Source organism: Hippocampus zosterae, chromosome 2 (assembly GCF_025434085.1).
Source record: "Hippocampus zosterae strain Florida chromosome 2, ASM2543408v3, whole genome shotgun sequence".
Classification (NCBI taxonomy): Eukaryota; Metazoa; Chordata; class Actinopteri; order Syngnathiformes; family Syngnathidae; genus Hippocampus; species Hippocampus zosterae.
Window position 1 is genome coordinate 3589123 of NC_067452.1, and position 25234 is coordinate 3614356.

The 25234-nt window shown below is 42.5% G+C and overlaps 1 protein-coding gene and 1 long non-coding RNA gene across 3 annotated transcripts; one reads left to right on the forward strand and one right to left on the reverse strand.

Annotated features, from left to right (window-relative positions):
- Positions 1-493: 493 nt before the first annotated feature.
- Positions 494-25216, reverse strand: LOC127596411 (dnaJ homolog subfamily C member 5-like). 2 transcript variants are annotated; one of them, XM_052058935.1, is made up of 5 exons: positions 24967-25216; positions 14372-14496; positions 7264-7477; positions 3298-3469; positions 494-3201 (listed from the first exon to the last, which is right to left on the reverse strand). In XM_052058935.1, exons 2-5 carry the CDS (start codon positions 14485-14487, stop codon positions 3101-3103), a joined length of 603 nt encoding a protein of 200 aa, XP_051914895.1. In that variant the 5' UTR covers positions 14488-14496; positions 24967-25216; the 3' UTR covers positions 494-3100. The 2 variants fall into 2 exon arrangements, with proteins under 2 accessions (XP_051914895.1, XP_051914896.1); XM_052058936.1 differs by having other exon boundaries at positions 25180-25207.
- On the forward strand, positions 10898-12296 carry LOC127596440 (uncharacterized). Its single transcript, XR_007961471.1, has 3 exons — positions 10898-11601; positions 11765-11885; positions 11991-12296. It is a non-coding gene; the product is annotated as an uncharacterized LOC127596440 (long non-coding RNA).
- Positions 25217-25234: the final 18 nt, after the last annotated feature.

Sequence of the window (25234 nt, forward strand, 5' to 3'; positions counted from 1 at the left end):
ATTTCTTATCTTATAGTGACAGGCAGAACAATTATATGCTCTTCAATTAGAAGGGCACAGTAAACCTTGAGTATACACACGTTTTCTTTCACACAACAGAATCTCATGGATTGGTGAGAGTATCTTATCTTTTTGTTTAATTAAACAGGACCAGATTTCACACAGACCAAGTTGAGCCGAGTTCCTTATTTCAGAATTCAACCTTTCTTTGTGACATTTGTTTGGATGTGTGCCATGAGATTTATCGCATTTAAAATGGGGAGCTTGGTGTAACTGTAACCATGGTTTGAAAATGCTACACTATGATTTATGTAGATAAATATATTGTGGTAGGAGATTCTCAAAGACCAGGCACCAGGGAAGGACTTATCGTCAATCAAGTCACTGCTGATGGAGGCTTTTACAAAGTATAGCTGAGTGAAGTTCCTCACGGCAGACATTCATACCTTCTATTGTTAGGGGAAAAACAGTAGCTCCAGACGACAAGGCAAAATAGAAGTCAAATGTTTTATTCTTCTGATGAATCATTATGAGAGTTCCATGTTACACACTAACATGTGGGTCTAACATGAAACCCACCGTATGCAAATTTCTATGACCACACAGTCGACACAAACATGTTAAAAAGTTAAGAAACTTGAAATAAATAGAACAATATCATCTGCTCACTATCATCACATTTAAAACAGAACATAAGGTCTAAACATTTTGATTTGTCTTTCATTCTTCTCAGTTTGAAGGAACCATGAAGGCAGGAGATGATGGAGAGTGGAGGACCCAGATGATTGTCAATTGTTATTTCCACAACATTCTGTCTTCCCTTGCAGGAAGTCGAGTGACCACGTAGCATGATGCTGACTGAAAGAGAGGACCTCTATGTGTGAGAGAGAGAGAGAGAGAGAGAGAGAGAGAGAGAGAAAGTGTAGAGAAATGACAAGGTTTCAGTAGTTTGCATCAACAATCGTGTTGACTCCGATGCCTCAAATCGACACCTTCAATCTATTAATCTTTGTCCTCTGCCTCCTTTGAAACAAGCGGCAGACAATTTCTCACAAAGCTCTCGACAGGAAAAAAAACCTACACACAAAGGGATGTTTAAAAACGTAAAGTAAGTGATTAGTGATGACACTGGATTCTTGACAGCATTTAGCAACATGTGTGTCATGCTGATTATAAATTTTGTTTTTCGTTATTTTAATTATTTTTTTTTGCAAAGTCATTTTCCAAAAATGACAATGTTTTGTGTTTTAATCCACCACAAAACCAAAAGTTTTTTTGTCATTGCAATTTCAGGTTTCAGATTAAAAAAAGAAAATCAGGCGACTGGACTGAATTTGATTTAAAAATGTAATTGGTCAGCTTACATGACCCGGAAATTTGGTAACACACATCAGTAAATATACGTAAGCATGTTAGGATCCTGAAAATTTCAGGTAGCTCCAGATGTGCTTTACACTCACGCTCTACCATCAAATTTCCATCAGCATAGAATCTATTCTAATACGCTTTAATGTAACCTGACATCTGCGGTTTGAATTTTGTTTGAGATTCTGATGCTGAAGAAGTGCAGGTGAAGTTTCTGCGAGACATGGGACGCTCTTATGGCTTACCAGCCAAAGGTGACGCCCGCTGGATTTGTGTCAATGATGTGGAACTTCTACAGCCAAAAACAAAAAACGACGACAACCAGTTCCACCACAGTTCAGTTCTGCCCAGCCAGCAAGTCATTGTCAGTATCCGCGTAACAACCGTTACACAATATTCTTTTCGATGTGAGAATAAAACTAAAAGCAAACACTTGAAAAGTTAGCCTTTTCTTGAAAGGTGACACTGTTCACATTAAGCCAGAATCAAACGTTTGCATCATCTAGGAACTTGGCTGCAAAAAGTAGACTGTCACACATGCTTGCCAAGATGTATTTTATGTGTATTAACTGATTGTATTTATACGAAGGTAGTCCCTCCATCCATTTTCTAGTCCGCTTATCCTCACAAGGGTCACGGGACGTGCTGCAGCTGTCTTTGGGCAGTAGATGGGGTACACGCTGAATTGGTTGCCAGCCAATCGCAAGGCCCACATAGACAAACAGCTATTCACACTCACAAACACACTTAGGGACCAAATGTCATGCTTTTAACACTATTCTAAGGATCCTTTCACTGCACCATAACTGAACAATGATAGTTAAGTGAATGAAGTATTATTCATTCATTCATCTTCCGTACCGCTTGATCCTCAGGAGGGTCCCGGGGGGTGCTGGAGCCTATCCCAGCTGTCTCCGGGCAGTAGGCGGGGGACACCCTGAATCGGTTGCGAGCCAATCGCAGGGCACACAGAGACGAACAACCATCCGCGCTCACACTCACACCTAGGGACAATTTAGAGTGTTCAATCAGCCTGCCACGCATGTTTTTTGGAATGTGGGAGGCAACCGGAGCACCCGGGGAAAATCCACGCAAGCCCGGGCCGGAGGTGGAATTGAACCCGGTACCTCTGCACTGTGAAGCCGACGTGCTAACCACTGGACTATCGGGCCGCGTGAAGTATTATGTAAAGTATTATTATAACGGTGACTAGCTTAGGACTTAGCACTTAGCGCTGTTGTATGCGCATGAGCAGTGATTCAGTCCTCTGATTGGTTGCCCTCCATGTCAATCAAGTAACGGGATTGATGATAGGCTGACGTAATATGTTCTGTGTATTAAGCATCGTTGTTTGAATGGCATCACCTTCGCCGAGGCGTTTGACGCTTGTCGTGTGAAAGCCCGGGAGTTGCATGGAACCAGCCAAAGAGCTGCATGCGGCTCACGAGCCGCGGGTTGGCCACCCCTGCTGTAATGGATCACGGCCATGGTCTGCTAATGTATCTTCATTGATGCTCATTACCGAACCTTTGGGCGGCATCAACCCAAACAATTGTAAACAGTATTAAAATCAAAGTCAGTCCGGTGCCAAGTTTTCATGTGGCTCTTTGATTAAAAAATATAATAATAATAATAATAATAAAAAGTTCCTTTTTTCATTTCCAATTCAAAATGGAACAACTGAAGGGAAAAACCGGGGAGGTAGAAGTGTGTGTGTGTGTGCGTGTGTGTCTTTCTAATATGCGTCAGTCCTGTAGCTTTGGTGGGTCTCAGCGGTGAGCTGCGTGGTTTCTGTGGCAGAGGACGGCTGCATCACGATGGGCTCGTTGCTTCCATCTGCAGGAGACAATGCATGCAGAGAGACACAGTGGTGTTTTGATGCAGAGCGAAGGTTAAAGCATTCTTCATCAAAGCATCGTAGGCATTGCTCACCTCTCTCGTCGGCCGTCATCTGTGCCTCCAGATCCTCGGGGGATACATAGAAATCGGGCTCCTGGTCCATGGGTGGCCGAGGTTTGCATTTTCCACAGCAGCAGTTGCAGCAGCAGCACAGGCAGCAGCAGAAGTAACAACCGGTGGACAAGCAGCAGAAGACAAACAATGCCTGTGGGGGAGGAGCAATGAACATCTATCAAATGGATGCCTTTCTAGAGCAGCGGGGTGCGGTGCGAAACTTCGGCGCTCGATAATCGTGTGATCACAGACAGCATGCTCCCCCCGCCCCCCCTCAGCTGTACTCGGTAAGTGTACTTGCACTACAACTACAACAACAAAGTAACACAGTAGATGTCATTGACACTCATCACTGTCGGCGTGTGCACAGGGAGCTCTCGACATCACGTGACTGACCCCCGCGTGCATTTGTTTACGCAGCCAGGAGCAACAGGCAAAGGATTAACATTGGAGAGCAGTGATAAAATTTGCATTGGTCGATCAACATTTGGTCCAGGTGAATTCAAGTCTGTTTTTTGATGGAAAGGACATAATGAGATACGTGTAAAAGTTGGACAGGTTGGATATTACCTATCCTTATCGAGCCCCGGGACTGCTTTCTACAACTGTCGCAAAAAAAAAAATTATTTGTTTTTGTTTTGTAGATTAAAGTGTTTTAAATATTGTGCTCCGAAGTTAATGATGCTGACCAAATTGTACTTATTTATTTTAGGGCTGTCACAAAATCATCTTTTTGGAATTATTATCTTTTTCATTATTCCATCAATTATTTGGGGAATTCTACCTTCGCCAGCGTCGCGCATGTTCCTGTGTTCCTACGACCTTAGTCGCAAAGTGACCCCAGCTCCACTTTGCAGTCATGAAATAAAACTTTTCTTTGGACTATTCAAAGAGGAACACCAATGAGTTTAATTTTTACATTTTCAATTTGTTGCCAGAAGCGTCCGCCACAACAAACATTCATGCGGATACACAGAGCATTGGTTTCGGGTTCCGCAAAAATTTATTCAAAGGCAAACATTTTTGTTTCGACACAACAGAGTTGGCCGACTATTTTCCCCACGCACTAATTCATTACAGTTTAGTTTCATTATGCTAAAATAAATAAATAAGTTTAAATAAGTAATTGACATTGTTTGAATTTCAGGCAAATTGATGCACTTTAAATCTTTTGTGACAGACTAAAAAAAAATGTTAGCAATTCCTGGTTGTACGGTAAGTTGTCAATGTGTCATCCTTTATTTGTTCATGTTCTTCAATGTTAATAAGGATAAAAAGGGTGTCATTTAGTTTTGACTCATGTGGAGTTGATTTCCTGTTGCAGGTAGGTGACTGACGTTTTGGGGGAGAAAGGTATATCTCGTGCTTGGTGGCTCTGCCTCCATTTTGCCATCTCCCTTAGGGTGACGAAAGCTCAAATGATGGCCTTGCATTTGTGGCCAAGTTTAAATCTACATTCAGAAGAGACCCGGAGACACATCAGGAGAATGCCAACGTTGCATATCGAAAGCAGTGATTTTTAACCAGTCGGCCGTGGCACATTAGTGTGCCGGGAGAGATCATTGGGCGTGGGCTGCTGGAAATCATACAATGTCAATTATTTTTACCGCCCAAAAAAATCATTATTCCAGCCAAATGGAATGAGGCAAAACCATCTTCCGCGAGATCACATAAGGTACATACAGTGGGGCAAATAAGTATTTAGTCAACCACCAATTGTGCAAGTTCTCCTACTTGAAAAGATTAGAGAGGCCTGTAATTGTCAACATGGTAAACCTCAACCATGAGAGACAGAATGTGGGGGAAAAACTCAGAAAATTACATTGTTTGATTTTTAAATAATTTATTTGCAAATCATGGTGGAAAATAAGTATTTGGTCAGCTACAAAGAAGCAAGATTTCTGGCTGTCAAAGAGGTCTAACTTCTAATGAGGTCTAACTCGTTACCTGTATTAATGGTACCCGTTTTAACTCATTATTGGTCTAAAAGACGCCTGTCTCCAACCTCAGTCAGTCACACTCCAAACTTCACTATGGCCAAGACCAAAGAGCTGTCGAAGGACACCCGAGACCAAATTGTAGACCTGCACCAGGCTGGGAAGTTTTTGTGTAGTTTTTGTGAATCGTTTTGCTTAGTGGTGTGCCATGAGATTCTTTTTTTTTTCCAATGTGAAATATCTACCAGGGCACAATTATGTTTGGGAAACACACGATTTACCTCAGATTCGCTCCGAAGAGTGTTCAAGCCTTCATGATGTGGCCACACAAAGTTTGTGAATTTTCACATAACGCTGTTGCCACGACAACACACAGTTCATCATTAACTCATTCAGTACCAGCCAATTCTGGACCAAGTCTGAAAAGACGTTTAAAAACGTCTTTGGGGGCGAATGAGTTAAACAGCACTGATTTTGAGGGTCTAAACATGTACAAAAATAAATAATCATGAAGCTTTGCACAACCATCAGGCCTGGGGAAATATTTTCGTAATTTAGTGTGCATTTTAAAAGAATATTGTCTCACTAGCAACTCCTAGAGGTTTTTAAACAAAGCACCCCATGTGGTTCACTTAGCTCTATGAAAATGTGTTGGTTAACCCACCAAGACCTACAACATGGTCTCTTGGAGCCATCTGTTAAACTTAACAGGAAGCCCATCACTTTCAATTTTGTTTAAAATTTGGCATCGCCTTAACGACAAAAGCTGCTGTAACTCGACCCACAGGATGAGATTGTGTCAATATTTGACGAGTCCAGGCCTCAAGACAACCATCCATCCATTTTCTGAATCCTCACTAGGGTGGCGGGGGGTGCTGGAGCCTATCCCAGCCGTCTTCGGGCAGTAGGCGGGGAACACCCTGAACCGGTTGCCAGCCAATCGCAGGCATCAAGACATCAACAAACATATTTTCATCATCGTGGTGGTGCCTGAAAAAATATGTTTTTATGTAGGGGGTGTTGTTTTTTCTTAACAACACCCCCTACAATTTTTTTTTTTTTTTTACAAAATCAACCCTGGTTGTATGTGTGACCAGGATCGACGCAATATTGGAGGCATGTGTAACATCATTTTTTTGCAAAATAATCACCATTTCTTTAGTTTAAGGTGCGGTTTTTAGAAAATGGCTCAGTAGTGGCCCCTAGAAATTTTAATGAACCAGCCCTGGTTGTACATTTCAAAAACATGTACAATAGTTGGAGGTATATGGCTTTTGGAGCCATATGCTTAACCTAACAGGAAGCCCACTGTTTTGAACGTTTCTTTCATAATGTTCTCCCATTTTTGGCTTTTACAGAAGTCACATTTTAAAGACTTCCTCCTAGATTTTATCATTTGGTCTTGAAACTCTGGGTGCTTTACCTAAAAATATTAAAAATACAAAATAAAAGCAAAGCTGTTCATTTCATCCAACATTGTCACCATGGCAACACACAGCTAAGAAAAATGACACTGATTTTGATGGTCTTGACATTCATGATGACATATTAAACTTGACATATGAATCATGCTTAGCAAAATAATCACTATTTTATTGGTTTGTTGTATTGTTTATAAATAAATAAATAAATAAATAGGCGCGCCCTCTTCTAATTTTTCACAAAACAGCCCCGGTTAAACGTTTCATCAAGATCTCCCAAAAGTTGCAGGCATATGTAACAGCCCATGACCAAAAGCAAGTCTCTGGAGCCCTACTCTGATTTTAACACGAAGTTGGCCATTTTTAATTTCCTAACCAATTTTACCTTATTTTTGGCAATTCATTGAGGTGACATTTTATCAAAGTAGCTTTTAACCTGATCTTCATTTTCCCCAAATTCCAATGCCAATGTGCCCATTAAAGCTGCTCAAACTCAACTTTAGTTGTATTGCAACAGTTTGCCTGGGACATTATTATAATAGGCAGAAAAAGTCACACCCAGCAATGATAAAACCAAAACGTTTTACCTTGGCCCACCAGCTGGACAGAACAAAGTAGGTGTTGACGTTCTCCTCTCCAAATTGCTCGGCCACATAGAGGCCCAGGGAGCCATACTTGTCATAGATGTTCTTCTTGGTGCTGTCGCTCAAGATGGAATGAGCGTTGTTTATCTCTTTGAATTTCTCGGCCGCCTCTGGATTGTCAGGATTCTTATCTGGATGAAACTTTAATGCCAGTTTCCTGCAAACAGAAATGAAATCAATCAAGTAAAAGCCAGCACAAGTCTTTGCTTTATTTGGCAGTAGAATGCTTCACATTGCAGACTTGCTTTCAATTGCTCCAGAATAATTCCTCCTCAAGCCCAAATCACGACTATTCTGTGATTGACAGGTGAGCATCCAGGGTTTCAGACAGCAACACTCCAGGTTCTGGATGAAGCTATGAGGCTGTCTATAACAAAGAAACTATTTGACTTAAGGCAGGGGTGCCCATTAGGTAGATCCTGATCTACCGGTAGATCTAAGACAGGTCCCAAGTAGATCCGAGGAGTGTCGAGAAGAAAAACAAACAAACAACCATTTGTGTGTCTTTCTACATGTTATTAATATATTTTTGTGTTAATGTACACTTCACACTAATCATATTATCAGTCTCATTTTCACTAAAAAATATTTTAAAAATAAAATAAAGCAGGTAAATCTTAAATTTACGGTGGCGCGTGATTACGTCACCGGAAGTTGTTAGCGCTCAGCAGTTTGCAATTGCAGCTTGTGATCAGAGCTGTTACGCTCTATCTTTTATCGTCATGATTCTCATTCAGAGTTTGCTTCGTGTACAATTCACCAAGGGCACGAGCAAAGAATAGGAATCCAGGAGGGCCCAGGGAAGCACTTTAAAACGGTACGTGTGAGCTTCGATAGTTAACAGGCTGCAAAAGTGCGTCGCATGCCTCCGTTTCAGGCTGTTTCGCATCATGGCGCGCACACGCGCGTGCGCCTGTGTGTGTGTGTGTGGGTGTGTGTGTGTGTGTGTGTACCGGTAAGGGTAGATCCCGGGAGGTTAGTTGATCGAAAAGTAGATCTTCGATCTGTCGACTGGAATTGTTCCTGTGCTCTTTAAAACTGCAGCTGTCACCCCAATCCTGAAAAAACCTGGTTCAGATCCCAATGACTTCAATAACCTACGCCCCATTTCCCATCTTCCCTTCATCTTGAAAATTCTGGAGAAAACTGTCGCCTCTCAGCTCCACTCCCACCTCACCGACAATACTCTTTATGAACAATTCCAGTCCGGCTTCTGTCCCCGTCACAGTACTGAAACAGCCCTCAAAAAAATCACAAACGATCTTCTCATGGCAGCAGACTCTGGCCTTATCTCCATCCTCATCCTCCTTGACCTGAGTGCAGCCTTCGACACAATCTCTCACCCCATCCTCCTCAATAGACTCTCTACCATAGGCATCACCAACACCCCTCTACATTGGTTCCACTCATATCTCACTGGCCGCTCTCAGTTCATTCAACTTGATTCTTTTACTTCACAATCCCTCCCCGTTTCTTCTGGTGTTCCCCAGGGTTCTGTCCTCGGTCCGCTCCTCTTCATTGTCTACCTCCTTCCACTCTGAAACATTTTCCGCAAATTTGGCTTACACTTTCACTGCTTTGCGGATGACACCCAGCTCTATCTCTCCAGCAAACCCGACGCTTCTCTCCCACCCTCGTCCCTCTCTCACTGTCTCTCAGAAATCAAATCTTGGTTCACCCACAATTTCCTCAAGCTAAACAGCAATAAAACTGAACTCCTACTCGTCGGTACCAAATCCACTCTAAACAAACCACTCTTGTCACTTCCCGTATTGACTACTGCAACTCACTCCTCTTCGGTGTCCATCAAAAATTCCTCCATAAACTTCAACTTGTTCAGAATTCAGCAGCCCGGATCATCACAAGAACCCCCTCCTTCCATCATATCACCCCCATCCTCCGACAGCTCCACTGGCTTCCTGTCAAACTTAGAATCAACTTCAAAATACTTCTCTATACATTCAAAGCCATCCATAACCTTGCGCCCCCCTATCCGTCTGATCTTCTTCAAATCTCCATTCCCTATCGCTCACTCAGGTCCTCATCCTCCCTCCATCCTTTTCTACCCTCTGACCGTCTCAGTACAATGGGGTGCAGAGCCTTCAGTCGCTCTGCCCCCAAACTCTGGAACTCACTTCCTCCCAACATTCGTAATATTGACTCTTTTTCCTTATTCAAAACCCAGCTCAAAACCCACCTATTCAGACTTGCATTCCCGCCTTAAATCTTTCTTTCTTTATTATTTTATCTGTTTTATTATTGGTCTTGGCTGTACAGTGTCCTTGAGTGTTGTGAAAGGCGCCCACAAATGTGATGTATTATTATTATTATTATTATTATTATAAAAAGTTTGGCACCCCTGACTTAGGGTCTACAATACTCTATGTCTCCCAGTTATGGTTTAAAGCAGGGGTGGCCAACCAGTCAGAGACGAAGAGCCCTTTTTTTTTTTTACTGTATTACTGCAAAGAGCCGCATCACACTCTTTCTCGCGCTCACTTTTCTGGCCAAAGATCGACTTTTGAAGTGACCAACTTCCCACAAACGACCCGATTGTACAAGCGTAAGCGCAAGCACAAGCGCAAGCGCAAGCGCAAGAACTCTCACACTCTCACGCACACGCACACGCACACACACACACACACACTCACTCTACAGGCTAAAAGCGTGGACATAGCTTCTTCAAAGCCTATTTTTCCACCTCTATTTACGTTGTACATTCTCACTGAAGGCATCAAAACTGTGAATGAAAACATGTGGAGTGCTGTTCAGAAATCAGGGTGCCTCTGCATCCAAAGTGGTCTCAATCTAGAATCCTGTACTATTAGCGAACTGCAATATAGCTCATGAACTTAAGAAATATTTGCCCGAAAATTATGTTCTCTTTTCTAGGTGACCTGAGTTTCCACCTTACTGTGTAAAAATCTATTTTCACTCTCTGACTGTCGTTTTCACAAAATTTGTTCAACTATGTGTTTTGTAGGGATGGGTCGACGAGTGTCACGTACGCATCAGAAAATAAATATCTATAGCTGGCAGACGGCTGCACTGGGCCTCTTGGATAAAATCTCTGACCGTTAAAAGCAGCTTGCGATTGATCAAAAGGCTGACACGTCAAATCTACTGCAAAGAGTGCGAGAGAGAAGAGAAAAATTAGATGTAGAGTGATGACGTAACATACATAGATGCACACATACACACAAGCACGCAGGAATGCGCACTACTATAAATCGCATGCAAATAGTTGGTAAAGTTTGTCAAATGTAAAAGTTACCCTCGTGTTGTAAAATGTTATGTTCCCATCAAAAGCACATTTTCATTGTTTTCGTTTGTGTATTAGATAGAAGAAGGGACACTAAAGCACATGTGTAAAAGTCAACGCCTGGGGGCCAGATCTGACCCGCCACATCATTTTATGTGGCCCGCGAAAGCAAATCAAACATGGCAACTTCCATTATGCTTACTAAAATATGCAGCAAAATTTCAAATCCTCACATAACATAATAAATAAGAGAGACATTGTCAGCATTTTGTTGTTGTCAAACACCTCATTATATAGTAACTTAAAAAATTGTTGAATATACTGTTATTCTTGACTTCTTTATTTGATTTCAGTCATAACGGCCCTCCAAGGGAAACGGTCACTAAAATGTGGCCCACAATGGTGTGACACCCCGGCACTAAAGCATATGTATGAAAGTCACTGTTGGGGACAACTTTTTTTTTTCCACAAAGGCTTGTTATCGGTAGTGATGGGTCCAGCGACACCGATGCATTGACACATGCGCCGGGCTCACAGAGCAAACCACGTGTCGATGCATGTGCTGGCTCATTACGTCACGTGATTGACACGTGAACTGCGTTGACACAGTCTAGGCTTCTAATTGACACACCGGCTGCGTTGACACAGTCCAGGCTGCTAATTGACACATGGCTGCGTTGACACAGTCCAGGCTGCTAATTGACACGTGAACTGCACCGGTGCAGTTTAGACTGCATCGGCTGCTTGGCACAGTACAGGCTGCGCCACTTAGTCCAGGGGGCGTCGACTCAGTGCAGAGGGCGTTGACGCAGCAAAAGCCCGCCGCACAGTGTTTATAAGGAAGTGGGTTTGGCGACACAATGCCACTTGCCGAAACAAGCCAGACCTCACTCACGCTCGCTTGTCGAAGTTCGTGTCAGTGCAGACTTCGTGTTCGTGCCTTGCCTTCCTTGCCGATTATGGAGCAGAGACGCAAATCATCCGCCATGTGGGACCATTTTGATGTCCCGGAGAATAAGGTATTATTTATTTATTTATTCAAATCGCCTTCTGTCGCCGAGAGCCTCTCGGCGAGAGGCACTCGCCGAGTGCCTCTCAGATTATTGACATGTGTTGTACCATTCTAATCCGAATACATTTCAAGGTAACTCTTAGTTACTTCTTATTCACATTTCATTACAGGTGAAATGTCGAATTTGCCGGGTCGAATTGTCATACACCAACAGAAGCACCTCCACCATGCTGAGGCATTATCGGGCCAAGCATGAGAATGAAGTTCGCGATACACCCAGTATTACGCCAGGTATACAAACGTTCACTCATCTTTTCACGGTTGCTATGTTGATGATTTAATTGACAATCAGTAATTATTATTGGTTGACTCTCCACTCCATGTTTGACAATCAAGGTTCCACGAAGCAGCTGTACTGGAAGGACCAACACACTTCTTTCCCAAACCTCTCCCACCTCGCAAAGGAGTTCCTTTGTACGCCAGCCTCATCCGTCCCTTGTGAGCGTGTGTTCTCCACAGCAGGAGAAATCGCTTGTAAAAGACGCAACAGGCTGAAGTTTAAAACATTGGAGCATCTTATTTTTCTCAATAAAAATTTGTGAAATAAAAGCCCACAAGCATCCTCATTCAAATGATCTTCACATTATTGGAACACATTGAATGTTGCAAAATGAATGCATGGATGTGAATGATATTGTACACTTCATCATCAAATCGATGAATGACCTTATGAAAATGTTTTGGAACAGTTGTAGATGCAAAACCGTGCTGGCAGCTACATAATAGATAATAAAAGAAAAATATCCCAAACCATAGGGATCCTCCCAAAAACTAAGGATGTGCTGAATAAGAGATCCTTGTACACATACTTTTATTACTTCCATATTTGACCTATTGTGTGGGAATATGGGGAAATGCCAGTAAAACACTGTTTTAAAACTACAATACAAAGCAATCGGAACAATCACTGGTTCCAAATGGACGGAACCCACAAATCCACTGTTTATCAAATTAAACAATGAAATCTCATGACCTGATTGACTTCAAAATCGCCCAATTAATGTACAAAGCACACAATAATAACCTTTCCCAAAAGATCCAGAAGCTTTTTAAAATTTGAGAAAGTTGTCATAATTTAGGGGGTACTAATCTATACAAAAAAATCCAAAACACGAACGAACATCACACAAAGGAGTGTATCTGTAATAGGTGTAAATCTGTGGAATGATTCTGAAACGGACCAGTAAAATGAGGAACTCTCTTGCTGAGATTAAAAATGAATTCGAGAGTAGTACAAGTCAACTACACAAATCAGAATTAAGCTGATAAATTCGATACACTCATGAAATATAGCAATACATCAGAAATACATTGATGAGATTATTTAATATATTAATGAAATGTAGCATCCATTATGAATATGAGAAAATCGACATATACATGTGCTCTAAAGAGTATGTACTGTATATACAAACCTAATGTAAAAATGTATTAGTACAGCATACATAAGGGTAAAAGCATTTGTTGATATTTAGACTTTCTTTCCTATTTAGAAAAATGATCAATTCATATATAAGAAGGGGTAGGACTCGGGGTAGGTTTTTTGCTTCTTTCTACTCCTTTGAACACATATTTGTGATGATGACTATTTTCTTTTCCTTTTTTTATATCTTACCTTCACCTTTTGCCAATTTATTACCGAATTGTATATTTTATGTTCAATATACAAAACAATTTATCAGTCAGTTCAGTCTGTTAAGTGGGTTGGCTGCAGGGATCTTGAAGGTCCAGCAGGTGGCAGTGGTCAGTGACACAGTATCAGCACAGTATCAACACAGTGTGTCAGTGTGTCGACACGCCTCATGAGGCCTCATGGACCCATCACTAGTTATCGGCATTTGTCTGGTCAAAAATAGGTGATTTGGTGGGGAAAAAAATCGAATCAGGTAGAAACAAACTTTTTTGTGATGAAAGAAGACAGTCATCTTTCATTTGGTAGTTCCCATGTTACATAGTCATCCAACACACTATTGTGCGAGGCTTTAAAGATCTGTCAGAATGCTGTAAATTGGATGCTAATCAATAGGTTCTCCTTTTTAAACTGACTGCCATTGAAAACGTTTTTTTAAAAAAGTGCAGCTTTTTGCAGCCAAAACAATGAACAGTGACATAAGTGTGGGAATACTGTACAGACAATTCCCCGTCGCTGGGTTATGTCAATGGTGACTGTTAGAGCCATAAGGAAAATTTGGTTAAATTATAGATGTAGCTTTTTGAATAATTAGAATATAATAGATGCAAGCAGTTTATATTTGCTATTTTATTTTGAACAAATTTAGTAAGAACATCAAAGTATCTGGGCTCCATTGGTTATCCTGTATTTAGTCTTTAAGAGGCTAGATTTATGTAAGCTTCATTAGGAAGACAGTAGGGCATGGAGCAACACCTTTTTCTGACCGTACTTTGTGTTTGCTTATTTCGTACTTCATGTGAACTGATTTCGTATTTCATTTAAGTGTATTGTAGAAGTTTTATTTTTTCATTTTGATAAAGCCTTAATTTGCGTTCAAGAAAATAAAGCAAATCTTTTTTATTGGATCAACGATGGCGGCCTCGTGTTTTCCTTGTCGTCATCGTGAAAAGGAAAGGCCCGTCGAAGAAAAGCACGAGTCAGAAACCTACATGCCCTGCTGACGTAGCGACAAAAGGATACTAAGTTGCCGCTACAATGACAAAGACTCAACAGTTCTCTCTAGTATTGGACACAGACAGATCACCTGTAACATTTCTTGATTTCCTCTGTGGTAGCATTCTTGTCCACTCCAAGCACAGCGTACAGCGATTCTCCTGATGTTGATAGAGCTCTCTGTCGCTGCTGCTGCTGCTGCTCCATTGCATTCACCTAGCAACCAAAATTAAGTTCATTGAGACTACAAGTTCACACCCCTCAGTACCTTTTTCTTTCCCATTCAAAATATGTGGTTGTACAACTTCATTTCCAGGAATCCAGTGAAGAGCAAAGAATTAAACTGAATACATAAGTGCCTCAAGTAACATTTCGGAACAACAACCTCAAAACTAAAGTTTAAGCAACCCAAGTTTGTCAACTTGATCTTTGGCCACCGTTTAATTCAACTGTGGTGACTGGGTCTGAACACTGGGTGGCACTCACGTAATGATGTACATGACTTGAAATGACAGAAGAAGAAAATTCATGACATCTTGTCCAATACCCACGTCGAGTACGACAGCGCTGTGAGCTGAGCTGTAAAGCAGAGGTCTCTAACTCACACCCCGTGGGCCAAATAGGGCCCATTGGACGCTAGTTTGAGGTCCCTGCCTTGATATGAAAGGTTCATGTTAGTGCGAGCCACGCGATTTGATATGGATGCTGTATGTGGTAGCACTACCATCATGCTAAATACTGTAGTTAGGTCTGTCTCATTCGAAGGCCGATAGCTTCGGAGCACCCGGACTATAAACAGCAACGTGACCGTGCCCTCGGTGCCCCGCACCAGCTTGAATACATCTGTAAACCACGGATATCCGCAACCCGCCGCTGCTGCTGAATAGACATTTAAACAGATAGTCAACATGCCAGTGTGGCTGTCAACAAAGCCGGGTGCTCTGAAGCACCACACCTGACGTTACACACGCACAAGAACGGGAAAAAATGAGTGCAAAGACACTGACACGGAGCTAGCACTATGACATACACACAAAAGAGGTGTTGTATGTGTGTGTCTGTGTTAGCGTTAGCTTCATGCTAGCCACTAGCCAAGCTTTTCAAACTTTATTACATTTATTAAATTATTTACCGTATTTTCACGACTATAAGGCGCCATTAAAAGTCTTAAATTTTCTCCAAAATGGACAGGACGCCTTATGGTGCGGAGCGTCCTTTATATGCGCTGAGTTCCAAAATCTGACTGACAGCCGACACACTGTTTATATAGAGAAAAGGCGGAAGTGACTGTGGCCAGCCATGCGGGAAAGAAGTCGGCCAATCAGGGAAGGGTGGGCGTGTATATATACATATATGGAGAGGGAGAGAGAGAGAGAGAGAGAGAGAGAGAGAGGGAGAGAGAGGACAGGCAAGCTAGTCCGCCAATGGTGAAGGGTGGGCGTTGTTGAGGAATGGGAGCTGTCAATTTGCTCTTGGCCCTTCCTTGGTTACAGATTCTTTTATCTCTCTATAAGGTGGAAGAAGACCCAACACCACGTAGTCTTTTCTTCAGTTTATCGCAACACAACACGAATCGATTCGGGCTCCTGTGAGTCTCAGATTTCATCAGGAAGCCCCGAGCAACTACAGTCACACGTACATATAGGCATAGTATGTTAATTATGTTAAGTAGGGGCGGGCAGTCCTTCCCCGTATGTAAAAACCTGAAACAAAGAAAGTCAAGCAAAGTTCAATGTTGGCATTTTGACAAAGTGCAGACCATATCTGCTGGTTCACAGACCTTGAGACTAGGTTTACTCCTCGAAGGCACTTGGCAGCCTTCAGGGACTTTTACGAAGTGGGAGGCGGAAAGAAGATAGCCAGGGGGCTGTTAATCACTCAAGGGGAATTAGGGCCCCAACTTCACCCTACACTCTTTGTTTTAAGTACAAGCAAATGTTCAGGACAGAGACTAGTGTCAATAGTTCTCATAGCAAGATGAAATTCATCAACAATGTTCTACTACTACTTCTAGCGGAATAATTCCTTAACAGCGTGTAAGTGTACCAACACTCGTATAGAGTGTGGCAATGTGCATTGTTGCAAAACAACTCCGGTTTTGGTTTCTAAGAACCCCTGAAAATAAATTCGACAAAAAGACACGCCTACGAAGCTCAGTTCAAACTTAAAGCCACCGGTTATGCTTTTGGCATGCGTGCCCATCTCACAGCAGCGGTGAAAAAACAAGTCAAGCAAATGAACTCTGAGCTTGCCGTTATTCCCGGAGGCTTGACTAAAGAACTCCAACCGCTGGACATTGGCATCAACCGGGCGTTCAAAGTAAAGTTGCAAACGGCATGGGAACAATGGATGATCGGTGGCAAACACAACTTTACAAAGAGTGAGAGGCAGCGCTTGGCGAGTTACGCCACAATACGCAACAACGAGAGGGAACGCGGTGTTTTTGATGGATTACGGTACTTGCACAATTGTTCAATTCTTTCTACACACACACGCGCTGCCACCATGTTTCGATCTGTTCTTTACTTTCAAATGTGGGAAAGCTTCACACGAGAGAAATGTTGACTTTGCTGTTGCTACTCCTTCTTTCCGCTCGGCAATGCGTAGCAACTCACACTAGCATGTGATGCATTCAATGACAACTGAGATGTGCAGTCCTCTGCTTCTGATACAGAGGATGAGGACTTTGATGGATTTCTGGGTGATGATTGATCGAAAAACGTGAGAACATTGTACGATGGCTAAATAAAATACACCAGAACTCAGTTCTGCTTTCGTTGCCTTTTTAAAAACGCGTTTTTATCTTATCTGTATGTCTTGGCATGCTACCGTATGCTTCAAGCTAACGTGTTAGAGTGCGCGCATGCATGCCGTATGTTTAAGCTGGCGTATGTTTTACCACTGTAAAACTGCGGCCATGCGTACGGTGCGTCCTGTGTATGTGTAAAATACAGAAATGTCACCCATTAATGAGACTGCGGCCATTAGTACGATGCGTCGAATAGTCGTGAAAATACGGTAGTTTAATATCAAACGGCCACCACAAACACTTGGTTCCATGGTTTCTGACCTAACTGTGCCGTGCTCAAAGTCATATGCAGGCGCAGGACCCTGAGGCAATCTGCTACCAGCGGAAATTACGTAACCCTAACCCTATTTGGTGTAGAAAAATAAAAATGAAGTTATTTGAGAACAGTGGAATGTTTTATCAGAGCTTTTCTTGTGGAAAACTGGAAGCAAAGCATTAAAAAAAGTGGAAGGGTATAGCACAGGCGTCGGCAACCCAAAATGTTGAAAGAGCCATATAGTACAAAAAAAAACAAACAAACAAACAAACATGTTGGATTGTATTGGATAAACATCTGTCTGTCTGTCTGGAGCCGCAAAAAAACAAAAAAAGCCTTCTACAAAACTTACAATGAAGGAAACGCATGCTGTTTGTATGTAGGAGAAGTGTTTGTTATTCATTCCTTGTTGTGTGTTCACAAACGCCCCCATAGAATTTATTTTGCGATTTCCTCACTTGATTTTTTGTTTTGGTGCATTATTTTCGCTTTTCTTAGTGTCATTGAAGTGATCATTAATTTCCGTTTTTCGCCTCTCGATTCGAACGAGAGGAGAGAAGGCACGGAGTCGGACGCAGACGTGTCTGCGTTTGTGTTTGTCGAGACTGTTCAAAGCATAAATAAAGTGCGTCTTGTTAAAAAAACAACACCACAGCGCCCCCTTTTTCGGAGTTGCAACATGTATCTATATCTATATGAGCTCTGCTAGCCTACTATCAAAATGACTGAATTTGCTATAATTACACGATGAGCCTTCATGATTAAATGTTTGGGGGTTTTTTCCGTGCAGTGCATTCTGTAGAGCAGGGGTGCCCAACCTTTTTTGACTGAAGACCAATCTACTGCGATCGATCCGCGCATGCACAACCCACTTACGCATGCCTACCTACCTTGACGGCGGAGGCATGGGACGCACTTTTGCAGCGTTTTTGACTATCGTAGCTCACGTGTACGGTTTTAAAAATGCTTTTCACGGCCCTCCTGATTCTCTTTGCCAGTACCTTGTGTGAATTGTACATAAAACTGTTTTTTTTTTGCTTTTTTTGCAAAAGCCACCTCCCTTGCTTCCCGCCCCGTGTCGCAGGATATGACGCAGGATATGAAATAAATTTCCCTGCCACATCTTTTTCCATTTTCAAAAATTTTTTTACAAAGCTCCAGGGAGCCACTAAATGCTGCTAAAGATCTGCATGCGGCTCAAGAGACGCGTGTTGCCGACGCCCGGTATAGCAGAAGCAAAAGCATTGAACAATCAATCCATCCATCCATTTTCTGAACCGCTTTATCCTCACAAGGGTCACGGGGGTGCTGGAGCCTATCCCAACTGTCTTTGGGCAGTAGGCGGTAGTGATGGGACAATGATACCTCAAGGAGTGTATTGACACACTTCACTAACTTTGTCAGCACTGTATTGACACTTTGTTGGTCACCCAATAGTGACCCCTGCAGTAGTTATAAAATCATTGCCGGTAAAGTATTTTTTTTTCCCAAGATGGCGCCCGAGTAGGCAGCCTTCGGCAAGTGCTCTTCAAGAGCCTTGCTTTTTTGTTCTTTTTTGGTGTTTTTGTCTTTTGTTTTGTCACATGTTGTTTGTTGTTTCATTGTGTGGACCTGATATGGACTGTTTTCAGCGATTTTTGGCCACGACATTCGTCAAAGGAGCAGTATCTGTGCCTGGCGGTTGCGCCTTCTCGGCAGCACGCCTGTACCAGCACAGATTTTGATTGGGAGGAATGTCGGCGCCATTGACTGTCGGTGCTGGACAGACCTGGGGCGCTTGTGTTTTTTGCGCCAGTAATGGGCAGCATTTTTCACAACCCCGATTTGTTCAGTGGCTATGTCAGCGCTGTTGGACAGTTGGCGTTGGTGCGGCTGGATGGATGGCCGCTGAAGTTGAGGATGAGGAGAGAGGAGCGTTGGCGAAGAGCGCCGATGCGTATTTGGAACCGTGAGTCGCTGATTGGAATTGAAATGGATTTCCATGGGACAGGAGAAGTGAATCAATCTCTTTTTTCGTCAATGGATGCTACAAGCTTCTTGTTGACTTTGAAACGTAGCTTGTAGCAGACGTGTGCACATTTTGAGCATGACGTCTCTGATCCACTGGTTAAAGGACACTTTGATTCTCTCCTCTTTCATCTCAATCCGCTTCAAACAACAAAGCGTGTGATGGAAAAGTGGTTAGAACTGCATGACTTGTCCGTGTTTTATGTTATGTGTTGTGTTTATTAGTTTACTTTGTTAACTGTTTTGTAACGCGCTTTGTTACAGCTGCCGCTGTTGTGAAAGCGCTATATAAATCAGCATGTATTGTATTGTATTGTAAAGAAATTCCTTGTTTGTGTAAATGCTAAACCAAGTTGGTATGTAAAATAGAGCAAATTTGAGTTACAATTTTTAACTTATGTATAAAGTTGTTGTGAAATCATGTAAAAGACAAAAAGTGACTAGTTTATGAAGTTTTGTTGAGGAACAAAAGTCTTTGGAGTGTATGCTTTAAACAACAAAACGTATAAGGGAAAAGTGGTTAGGACTGCCCGTGTTTTATGTTATGTGTTGTGTTCATTATTTTACTTTATGTTAACCGTTTTGTTAAGCGGGCGGCCCGGTAGGCCAGTGGTTAGCACGTCGACTTCACAGTGCAGAGGTAATTTCAATTCAATTCCAGCTCCGGCCTTCCTGTGTGGAGTTTGCATGTTCTCCCCGGGCCTGCGTGGGTTTTCTCCGGGTACTCCGGTTCCCTCCCACATTCCAAAAGCATGCATGGCAGGCTGATTGGTCACTCTAAATTGTCCCTAGGTGTGGGTGTGGGCGTGCATGGTTGTTCGTCTCTGTGTGCCCCTGTGATTGGCTGGCAACCAGTTCGGGGTGTCCCCTCTGTCACTGCCCGAAGACAGTTGGGATAGGCTCCAGCACCCCCCGCGACCCTAGTGAGGATAAAGCGGTTCGGAAGATGAATTAATGAATGTTTTGTTAAGCGCTTTGTTACAGCTGCAGCTGTTGTGAATGCGCTATATCAATCAAGATGTATTGTATTGTATTGTATTTGCTCCAAGGCGATTTCTCCTCTTAGAGCAGCTCCCCAGCCTCAGAAAATACTCTTTCATATGGTTCAGATGATGATGGTGAGCAGATGGTGAACAGTCGAATACTGTCGTGACATCCAGATAAATTCCTTCAAACGTGTATGGGTGAATGGTTGTTAAGACCATATGACTGCCCATGTTTTAAGTTATGTTATTTTAACTTTTCTGCACACACACACACACACACACACACACACACACACACACACACACACACACACACACACACACACACACACACACACACACACACACACACACACACACACACACACACACACACACACACACACACACACACACACACACACACACACACACACACACACACACACACACACACACACACACACACACACACACACACACACACACACACACACACACACACACACACACACACACACCCATCAGGAGGCCAAACTGAGAGTCATAATTTGAAAATTTTACCTGGAAATAGTTTCCTTCACTCCCCCTCTTAATGACATATTGACAATTGCCGATACTGCAATCTCTCTGGTCATTCCTTCAGAGCGGAGGAGGTCAAAGCAGGCAGAGACACTGGAATTAGAACCTGCCATAGTCGGTGAGGTGAAGGTTTTCAGTCTCACGAGTCACCTGTCACGAGACCTTCAGGCAAATACATGTATGCTCTTTTTCCACTTCACAAGGCTAAAAAATAACTAAACAAATAAAATAAAAATCATCTGTATTTCGGCTGCGGTCGTACGCTGGAACGCGTGCGTGGGGGAAGTGTCTGTTCCACTGTGTGAATCACAAACAGCCGCATGAGTTGTTCTGTCTCGAGCGGGCAAGATGGCGATGTGTAGGTATCGTGGTAATGAAAGAAAGTAGTCTATCGTGTCATTGTTCTACCATTGTACCTATCGTCATTTGTCATCTGCAGCAAACTGCCTATTATAAGAGTATCAGAAAAGTTTGATTTGACGAAGAAACGCTTTTCACTGCGCTCTTATTATTAAATTATCCTCGGAAGAGGATAGTTCAAGCGTCTTTTTTTCCCCTCTCCCTACCCAGCGGTTTTTCCTTTCTGAATTCTGATTGTAATTTCCCCATTGCGGGACAAATAAAGGATATCTTAATCTTAATCTTATGCCACGCAGCTGCCACCAGGAAGCAGACTGAACCACAATATTAGGACAATACACACAATACATAATTGCTTTCTTGGCTGACTATCATATCTCAAAGAGTTGTAGAATTTTAAAGTGTCATTATTAGAAAGTTATAATGTTTATTACTGTGTTGTAACTGATACTCAACTCAACTGTTTCCATAGAGCACTTTAAAGCAACCACCGCTGTATACAAAGTGCTGTATATGCATAGAGCAACAATAAATCATACAATAACAAACAATAAATTAATCACGAACTCCGTATAACCATAAAAACAGTCAAACTAAAATCAAGTCTCATGCTGAGTCAAAAGCCAAAGAATAAAAATGACTTTTAAGACAAGTTTTAAAGATGGGCATTGAGTGTGGGCTTGCCTAACGAAACTAGCGATAGGTTATTCCAAAGACAAAGACAGACAACGGTCAGTTCTCAGGACCTCTAATAGTGTCTGGTCCGCAGAACTGAGGCACTGGTCAGGTGAATAGGGAGGGAGAACCATGGAGTGGTAATGTGGGGCGAGGGCATTTTCAAAGATTTGAAAACAAATAAAATGGACAGGGAGCCAGTGAAGGGATGCTGGGGTAGGATTTAAGGGCTCCCTCTTACAAGAAACAGAAAAGAGGAAAGCAGCAATATTTTGGACACTATGGAGATGCTTGGGCTGGGATTGGTTGACTCCAAAATAAAGTGCATGACAGTAATCCTGCCGAGATGTGAAGAAGGCATGAATTACTGTTTCAAAGTGCCGCTGAGAGAGGAGAGGATTTACTTCAGCTAGCTGTCTAAGATGAAAGAAGCTAGATTTAACAACAGCACCAATTTGCCAGTCCAATTTACAATCACTGTCCAGTTTAAGAACCGGGTTTGAGACTGTTGGCTTAAGATAAGGAGCCAGGGGTTGCAAGTGAGCAGGATGGGATGTATAAGGGCCAATGGCACCAAACACCAGTTTCCTTTTCATTGAAATTCAAAAAAAAATCTGTGTTATCTAGGTCTTCAGGACAAAAGTGGACCCTGTGGGACACCATATGACAGTGGAGCAGTGCCGGACTCAGAACGACCAAGGCAAACACAAAATGATCTCTCTGCCAAATAGGATCTGAACCACTCTAGCCTACTACTCTACCTGTACCACTAGTGCTAACCTGTGCTGCAAACGAGCCAACAGAATACTGTGATCCACCGTATCAAACGCTACAGTTGGGGTAGACTGTTTGGATATGCCTCACAGCCTTTTGAGATTGCTCATTGCCTAAGGCGGGGGTCGGCAACACGCGGCTCTTTAGCGACATCTAGTGGCCCCCTGGAGCTTTATTAAATATATTTGAAAATGGAAAAAGATTTTGATAGTCGGCTAATATAGCTCAAATAGATATAGTTACATGTTGCAGCTCCGAAAAAGGAGAGCTGTGGTGTTGGTATTTTTACAACATACTTTATTTATGTTATTAACAGTCTCGACAAACACAGACACGTCTGTGTCCCGACTCCGTGCCGTCTCTCAAAGTTCAAAGACAGCTTCTGAAAAACGGAAATTAATGATAATTTCAATGACACTAAGAAAAGCAAAAATAATCCACCAAAACAAAAAACAAAACAAAACATCAAGTGAGGAAATCACAAAATAAATTCTATGGGGGTGTTTGTGAAGACACAAAGAACAAACATACATACAGCATGTGTTTCCTTCATTTTAAATTTTATAGAAGGCTTTTATTTTTATTTTTTGCGGCTCCAGACATATTTGATGTTTGTTTTGTTTTTTTGTCCTATATGGCTCTTTCAACATTTTGCTGACCCCTGGCCTAAGGTTTGAACCAACAGTTTGGAAAGGAGTTAACCATGTGACCTTGTCTCTGGCCTTCTTTTTGTGTCATGCGCCGACCCTGTTATTGTTATAGCAGGAAGTGGGATTGAAACGTTTGCTCTTCTAAAATGAAACAACCTGCGTTCCAACATTGTTGAAGTCAAAGTTAAATGTCATAGAACGTGAACTCGCACAGTGTACATGAAACCAGGGGTGCCCATTAGGTGGATCCTGATCTACCGGTAGATCGAAGACAGGTCCCAAGTAGATCCGAGGAGTGGAGAAGAAAAAAAACAAACAACCATTTGTGTGTCTTTGTACATGTTAGTAATATTTTTCGTGTTAATATACACTGCACACTAATCATCTTATCAGTCTCATTTTCACTTAAAAAATTAAATTAAATAAAGCAGATAAATCTTAAATTTACGGTGGCGCGTGATTACCTCACCGGAAGTTGTTGGCGCTCAGCAGTTTGCAATTGCAGCTTGTGATTAGAGCTGTTGCGCTCTATCGTTTATCGTCATGATTCTCATTCAGAGGGCACGAGCAAATAATAGGAATCTAGGAGGGCCCAGGGAAGCACTTTAAAACGGTACGTGTGAGCTACGATAGTTAACAGGCTGAAAAAGTGCGTGGCATGCCTGTTTCAGGCTGTTTCTCATCATAGTGTGTGCGTGTGTGCGTGTGTGCGTGTGTGCGTGTGTGTGTGTGTGTGTGTGTGTGTGTGTGTGTGTGTGTGTGTGTGTGTGTGTGTGTGTGTGTGCATGCGCATGCGCGGCGGTAAGGGTAGATCCAGGGAGGTTGGTTGATCGAAAAGTAGATCTTCGATCCCAAAACTTTGGGCACCCCTGATGTAAACAAACTGTCAGTTTGCTTATTCCGGAAGTCGCGCACCTATTTCACGCAAAAGTTCATGAAGCGTAGTAATAAGGTGGTGATGAATAACTGCGTCAAAGTGTGAACAAATATAAGGTGGACAACTTGTCTACCGTTCGTGAAACTATTGTACGCAACAAAACAACAAAGCATTTGCTGACTCCAATTAATGTTAGATGCGGGAATGAACCATAAATAGATTATCACACTTCGTAAACATAAACGTTGACATCAGCTGATTGGTGACATCACTGGCAGCACTTCTTGGTCTTGAGACTTTCAGATAGATTAAGAGCGCAACTCGGAATAGAAGCAGGTATGTGTGATCCACTTGGAAGGCTTATCATTAAATGCTAGCATTGTACACACACACACACATTCAGATAACACCGCTCAAATAGAATCGTCACAGCAGACAATCTCATTGATCCTGAATCGTAGTTTCTCCATCAAACAAAATCGAGTTCATGTGCCGAGTTGAGAAGTACGTCACTGATTCTGAAGCACATCTAAATGTCTCTAACACAGGCGCTTGGCGAGGGGCGAAAGACAAGAGGAAAGACAGTATGCTCTTTACATCGGATAATCTCCAGCGACTTTATCCGCGTTCGGGTTAGCCACACTAGCATTAGTTAGCTCACTAATCCTAAAAGGGCAAACGCAGTAAGGGTTAGCCTAAATGCTAACGCAGAGTTGAAACCGCTCACTCACCGATTTATCACGCGCAACCGTACGACGCCGTGTTCCTTCCTCCTTATTTCCACCGTCCGAATCCTAGAGAATGTTCAAACGTCTCTCTTCATCCCAACAGACGCTGGAGGATTTCCCCAAAACCGAGCAGCAAGTGGCTAAAGTTCACAGCGGCGTCGTGGCCGCGAATAGCTTTCAATTACTCCCACCCAGTTGGTGCGATTCGAAACCGACCTGTTCTTCTTTCCCTACAATAGTCTGATTGCACCCACGCACAAGTGATGTGTCG

Bases quoted from the DNA above. Each gene is read 5' to 3' on its own strand.
- LOC127596411 (XM_052058935.1), bottom strand. From the start codon at position 14,487: ATGGAGCAGCAGCAGCAGCAGCGACAGAGAGCTCTATCAACATCAGGA. The intron at 7,478-14,371 runs GTGATCTGTCTG...TTCTGTTTGCAG, and splicing joins GAAATCAAGAAATGTTACAG to GAAACTGGCATTAAAGTTTC. The intron at 3,202-3,297 runs GTGAGCAATGCC...TGTCTCCTGCAG, and splicing joins GATGACGGCCGACGAGAGAG to ATGGAAGCAACGAGCCCATC.